General features: G+C 40.7%; 1 protein-coding gene across 1 annotated transcript in view; it reads right to left on the bottom strand.

Annotated features, from left to right (window-relative positions):
* LOC105271821 (procollagen-lysine,2-oxoglutarate 5-dioxygenase 3-like) overlaps positions 1–7,023 on the bottom strand; it is a 91,123-nt gene extending 84,100 nt beyond the window's left edge. The window contains exons 1-2 of the mRNA XM_011313589.1: positions 6,671–7,023; positions 4,560–4,787 (exon numbers count right to left, since the gene is read on the bottom strand). Of these exons, the coding sequence (XP_011311891.1) occupies positions 4,560–4,787; positions 6,671–7,023 (581 nt within the window). The remainder of the gene's footprint in view (positions 1–4,559; positions 4,788–6,670) is intronic.
* Positions 7,024–7,416: the final 393 nt, after the last annotated feature.

Raw genomic sequence — 7,416 nt, 5'->3', positions numbered from 1 at the left:
ATCGTCTGGACATAAAATAATTCTCCACGGTGAGTGCTCATCATGAAAGCATTGAAATATTTTTTTGTCTAATATTGCTGCCTATTTCGAGTGAAAAATTGATATTTATATTTCAAATTTATGAAAAGTTGAAAATTGCCGCTCGATCACACGGCCGCCCTCTGCTGATATTAGTCAAACTAGGCCTCAGAGAGAGAGAAAAATCGAATTAGAGCAGGTAGTTTCGTTAAGTGGATGAGGCCCCTCTCCCAGCTCTCACTAACGAACCTCGGGAGCCGCGTGAGCCCGATGAGCCCAGGTTGCCGGGCCCTGAATTAGATAGAGTAGCTATAATATAATATAGCTATAATATAATATAATAACTCAAAAAAATTGAAAATTAGATAGAGTAGCTATAATAACATATTATAGCCACTTTATCTAATTTTCAATTTTTTTGAGTTATTATTCATCTTGATAATTATCAAAAACAACGGAAAGAATAAAAATTGAGTCTCACTCAATTAGGTATATACCATGAAACAGTAGACTGCCTCAAGTAGACCTTTGGTGGGATACATGGGGTACATACCAGTCGCATCTCCGTCGTGAATTATGTTAAGTACTTTTAGAAAAAGTGCTTTACCACGCCTTAAATTTTTGTCAATACCTGATAATATTATATTGCTAATTTTAAATTAACTGCTTTTTGAAGGAAAAGCGAAGTAGGGGGTGCCTGTACACCTACATGAGCATCCACCGAAATAAGTGAGATGACTCAAAGAGGTTTAATTCATGAATACCTACTCAGTTGTGACACTAAGGATGTCTATTTACTATAGAATATATCTTAAATGATCAAAATCAATCAAGAAATTTTTTTTTTTTTTTTTTTTCCACCTAAGAGGGTGGAACCTAAAGGAGCTTTAATATACTATTACCATAGTTGAGAACAGTTAGAATATAAGTTTTTCATGTAGGTCCCTAGTTCTCTAATCCTTTCAGAAACCTCACTGCAGGTCATTACTCGAAAATTTCACCAAAGTAATTAAAATCACTGAAAATCGTAGCATTTCTTGGATTTCCTAAATTTGGGCCCTCTTGCCCCTTCTGGGCAAAATTGGTCTAATAATTTTTCATTTTCCATAGTTTCCACAATATTTTCTAAATTTCCTAAATTTTAAATATTTCTCATATTTTTCATCTACGTCTCGCGGATCGCGTATTTTGGAACCAATAAATAGACTACGCATTTCTCTAAACAAATAAATCGAGAATTGCGGATACTGATCGCCACGCGTCATTGAGAAATTGGATATTGTGACTTTATTAAAAAAAACTGGACAATCTGAAAAGAAATAATAATGCCAGATGTGCCACAACTGATAGTTAATCGAACGTTAACGAGCTCCTAAGAAGCGAACAGAGAATCACTTATGGCAGAATGAAAATTTCATGAAATGAACAAAATACACCAAACCACATTTGTCAAACTTGCCGAGCATGGGTTCCCCGAGGAGCCAGGGGCGCATTGATATGACAACAGCACATGTCGGGTCCAAGGGATTTCTTTCAGCAATTCTTGGCAAAAATTTGTAACCCGTAATTTTGGTCAAGAACATATTACTTAAAACCCGAAGAAATGGTTTTTCTCCCTTTTTCCAGTTTTGATCCCTAACCCTTCTTGGTCTTCAGCGCTGTCTCCTACACTTCACGTTACCAAATTAAATTTGTTCGACAATCTGTACAATTGAACGAAAGCATCTCATCTTGGTGCTCATTTTTCGTCTTCATTATTCTGGGAATTCTGTCTTCAGGATTGTAACGCGAAATTTGACCAATCATTTATCATCTTTCGTAACTTGCAATATTTCCCCAAATTTTTTAATTTTTTGACATTTTCATTTTTTCAATTCTACAAATTTTCTTTTTGTTCAAACCTCATTTGAATAGTCAATAGAACTTCCCCACAGTAGTGAAGTTGTTATTCTTGTTTTTGGGTTCACTTTTGGTTGAAATTCTAAGAAGTAATTGAAGATTTTTATTCATCTAGCGTACGGAGTAAAAAAAGAACAAGGTCCATCGCTACTTAAATTTTTCTATTTCGTACTTTTTCATTTCAGTTACCTTCCACTTACCATCCGCCAAATATTATTAAGGACCTTAGCATCCTCATCAACAACGCCTTCAACAAAAGTTACTTTCCCAAAGTTTGGAAAACCGCCCAAGACATCTCAATTTTTAAAAGAGGAAAACCCAGTGAGAACCCATCCATTCTACCGCCCCATCAGCCTAACGCCGAACCTGAGAAAAGTATACGAAATAATAATCAACAACCTGATCACCGGACACTGCACGCAACCTAAAATAATTCCAGATAACCAGTTCGGCTTCCGGGACCATCACTCCACCACCCATGCCATACACAAATTCCTCGCAGACGTTAACGAAGCTTTCCCAACAAAGCTTTTCACATATATGGTAGTCGCAACTCCGATCGACCTAGAGAAGGCGTTCGACTCAGTCTGGCTCGATGGGTACACACTCATCATCTACACACTCATCAGGAGAAAGTTCCCAACCGACCTATTGGCTTAATCCAAAACATGATAAGCAACAAAACGTTCTTCACAACAGACGGAACCCATTCCTCCCAAAACAACTTTCAGATAATCGAAGGACTCCAGCAAGGAACAGTAAACTCCCCGTACCTTTTCTCTATCTACACGAATGATATTCTCAATTCTTTTGGCCTCAACAGTACCCCCCACATCCATTCCATAGGCTATGCCGACGACTCAAAAGTTTACGTCATTGGGAAGAACGTCAAAGCCATCCAACTTACACTCCAAACCCTGGTCAACAAGATCAACAACGTCTAGCCGATGTGGGATCTGCGAATGAGTCCTCTTAAGATAATCACACACAACCCAGACACCAGAGAAGCAGTAACCATACCCACCAAGCAATCAGTAAAATACCTGGATATTCACATAGACCACCTAGTCTGCTGCTCCAACCACACCAGCATCCATTTAAAAAAAGCAACGAATACATCCTACTCCCTTAAACAACTCTTCCACAATCAACACATATCTCACCGAGCCCGCATCATATGTTACCTCCTACTCGTCCGACCTTCCTGACGTCCGCCTGCCTAGTCTGGTGGAACATGGCTGCCTCTACTATGGAAAAGCTCCGACTCCTCGGCATCTGTGCCGCGCTCAGCAGATACCGCTCCGCCAACCCTCACCATCACCACATGATTAGCAACCAAGAACTCTACAACGAAGCCAAAATTCTTAGAGTCGACTCCTTCATCCTCAGGCTCACCAGAGACTATTTCGCTCAACTAATTAAAATAAACAATGAAACTATCCAGAAACTAACCCATTACAACATACAAACAGGATACCTCCAGCGCCCGGCATTCACACACCTGGACAGAGTAGGCCTCATCCAGGAAGCCAACAATATACCAGTGCTATACCACCTCCCTAGGCACCCAGCCAACAAAAAATACAAATAAACCCCCACAATCAGCCAACGAAGTTCTCCACAGCGATCTCGGAACAGGATGCACAGGACAACAGCCGCCTGAGCCCCAAACGCTGATGGCTAGACGATAGCGCCAGGTTCATTGCCGAACTGAGAAACAGGCTAAATGCCAATATAGTGGACACGGATGACCCCTAAGGCCCAAAGAGATAGGCAGAAGCCAAAGATAGTCGGCTACCCCAGTTAAGCTTATTCCACTCATGTAAATATTTGTAAATAATAGTTTTAAGTTAGCTTCATAAGGAATTAAGTTTCGTGGTTTTTTACAATAAATCATTTTTTTCACTGAAACTACGCGCCAGCAAAAAAGGCAGCATTGAATTTATTCACACCAAACACCAAGCGCGACCCTCGAAAGCCATATACAGGCAGAACACGAAGAGCAGCGAGATGTTAACCACCTAACTACTGACCACCTTCCTCACCAAATCAAAATTACAGAGCAATGTTTTAGAGGAGTTTATTTTAAGCCTCAGGTGTATAGCTGATAATTGATAATAAAATAAAATCTATAAAAAAAAACAGCCGCTGCATAATCAGAAGATCCCGGATCCAAATCCGGGTCTGCATTATCCATTTTTTTTCCCCAATGTTTTTTTCATTCATTCTTATTGTATGATTATCTTATGATTGATGTTCAATGCTAAATCGCTAATTATAATTATTGGGTTTATGTAGACATTCTCAATACAGATTTTCAATTTCCAATCGTCCCACGACGAAGATTGTGAATGCATGGAACATAGGAACATTTTTTTATACATCCAATCGTGGAAATAATTATTTCATTCGGCGATCATTGGAAATAGAAAAATTTCCAATGACCACTAATGGTGCCCAAACTTTAAGGTTGTGGGGATTGCTACAGTAGAACTCGTAACGCATAGAAGTTCCCTTGAGTTAATAGAAGTTAGGAAAATGAATGTTAAGAAATTCGACAAGCAGATGTGACTGACGAAAACAGCAGCTGGCCTTCTTTGTCCTATCATTAATGATAAAAAGCAGAAAATCATTAAACTTACTTTCTCTTATTCTGAATAATTTCCATATAATCAGCGCTTCTTGCATAATATCCATTATCAGCGATAGCTCCCCAAAAATTACTCCAAGTCTGTTCTTGCCGAACGAGTAGCGGTCCGACGATACCCCTTTGCTGTTCCACAAGAAGTTTCAGTGTATGCTCATTATCTAAATGAGCTACAGAATCGATCGAGAAATAACCAGAACATTCTTTTTGCAGGCAATAATCCCTGAAATATAAGATAGATTATATTAAACATCGTGATTACTTTTAGCGAAGGAATTTTGGCCAATCAGAGATTAATTTCAAATGCGTCACAATTTGATGCTGCGTGAAGAATTTCTCGCCATTAATATTATTGTTACTTGTTATCGTGAATAATTCATACCAATTTTAAGTGAACTTCTCGAGAGGCTACCCACTCTTGAAGGCATGGTGTCGCTCGACGGTGAAATCAATTTGAAGTTGATTTGAAATCAACGATTGGAAGTTACTAAATAATACGAAGTGACTGAAATCGCTTGCGGTCAGTGAAATTGCATTGCGCTTATTCTGGGATATAGTTATTGTTTGAAATTCATAAGGGAAAAAATTCTTTCTAAACGCTTAGCAGAACAAAACAAAACTTCTCTCTACAAACCTTTTTTCTAAGAGTTGACGCATTCACCTAAACGACGCGAAATCCACGAGCCTTAGGCATTGCGTAAAAACAACGAGCTCGTTAATAAGGAGTTTAATTAAGATAATTGGCCCATTATATTATCGAATTATATTTTTTGTGATGTCGAATGACTTCATTGTAACTGCAATCGTTGACCACCAAATTGAAGTCAAATGCCGTCATTGATTTTGAAACTCGAAGTCACTCAATCACGCCCCCTTTGCAATTACCGACATCATGGCTGAATTCATTTGCAGTCGACTTAAAAATGAAGTCCTGGTGTCAGTCAATTCTGGAGTGAGTAGCCTCTCGGAATTTCTTTTTCTATGCATGTAGTTCTGGATTTTCGATGCATAGATTTTAATATTTAATATAGATAGTTGAATAGCTTAATTAGAAATTGTTTTTGACTGTTATGTAGAAAAATTTGAATTTCTTTCTTCTAATTGATGAAAAATTATTTTTGTTTTGATTGGAAATCGAGCGAATAGAATCAACGATTGCATTCTAACCGACGTGAAGAGTCGACGTCGACGTCGGACAAGCCGGACGGGAACCTCATATAAGGGTGCTCCGTTGGCTTGCAAGCGCAAAAGGGCGGGAGCAGAGGACGATATGAGGTGGAGCGGCATAACCTCTTCGCTTGTCCGGTGCTCTTCGATTAACTTGCACTACCGCAAGGCTGCGACTGCGCTCCTGAGTCACAGCCTTGTCGTAGAGCATACAGATATATGCCTAATTCAGGAGCCCTGGTACTATAAGGGCTCCGTGAGGGGTTTTGATCTTGGTGGGAGCAAGCTTTTCTTTTCCCGAGGCAACCCGGGACCCAAAGCCTGCATTACTGTTGGGAAGGCTTGCAAGCCCAGAGGGATGGCGAACTTCTGTCACAGGGATCTGATGACAGTCATGGTGAAAGTACATCGAGGGGGACCAGCTGAGGACATCGTCTTCTGTTCAGCACATCTCCTTTTTGACTGAGCCGAGCTGCCACCTTCGAAGGAGCTGCGGGACCTAGGTACTGTAGGTTACAGAAGCTACTACTCATAGTGGACTGCGACCCAAACTCCCAGCACCAAATTTGGGGGAGCAGTAAGTGCAACAACAGGGGACCTGCCCTGTTGGAATACCCAGCAGACGTGGATATGCAGATCTTCAATAGAGGAACTACCCCCACGTTCATCATTTCCAGTAGCCAGTGCATCATTGACATTACGTTGTGTAATCGCAAGTTGGCGGACCGTTGCGTGGAATAGATCGTGGACTTGGAGGATTCACTCTTTGACCACAGGCACGTCAGGTTTAAGATTTGCGGTACTGCCGCAATGCAGCGGGGACTCATGCGTAGGAATCCCAAGGCCACTGACTGGATCGCTTTTCGGAAGGAACTGGCGCCCAGGTGAGAATTGCCAAGCTATGACAATAGGACCAAGCTTAGTCCAGTTTTGGCGTACCCAGCCTTGGTACACCTACCTGGGTCCTGGCTTAGTCTAGTTGATATATCGGCCTTGCCCAGCCTTGCGTCCCAGCTACCGGATACCGGGATTGAACCAATCTCTGCCCAAGACTGGTACTCAAGACTTGGTATCGTCAGGCTTATACAAGTCTCATCCCCAAGACTGGTAACCAATACTGGTATCCAAGACTTGGTGTTGTCAAGCTTATACCACTCTCTGCCCGAGACTGCTATCCAAGACTTGGTATTGCCAGGCTTATACCAGTCTCTGCACAATATTGCTATGCTGGTATTACCAGGTTTGGACCAAGCTCTATCCGATATGATTCCCAGGGAGTGCTGCATCTTCATAACCTCTTTTTCGCATTGACACCAATAAATATTGAGGATATGGCGTCTAAAATACGTAAATCAACTGAAAGGGTAAGGAAGTACCGTTATAGGAAAAAAAAGAAGGAGTCTGGATGGAATAATAGTTTCAATAGTAGTGGTGATGATGTTTCACATGATGATGTACTGTGTAAATTGAGTGAAGAAGATGAAATTGAATGAATGGACATAAGTGAGGTGAATCTTGATGAGAACACAGGACAAGAAGAAGAGAATATCAGTGCACGTAATTCACAACATGATAGTGACGCTGGAAGTTGCTCAGAAGTATTTAGTGCCTATTGTGAATCCAAGGAAGATTACATGCAGCAACCAGAGCAGCAGGTACGTCAATGGGCCATTGACAATATCAGT

This window comes from Fopius arisanus, unplaced genomic scaffold (assembly GCF_000806365.1).
Source record: "Fopius arisanus strain USDA-PBARC FA_bdor unplaced genomic scaffold, ASM80636v1 scaffold00125, whole genome shotgun sequence".
In the NCBI taxonomy this organism is placed as follows: Eukaryota; Metazoa; Arthropoda; class Insecta; order Hymenoptera; family Braconidae; genus Fopius; species Fopius arisanus.
This window is presented reverse-complemented; position numbering and strand designations above follow the sequence as displayed.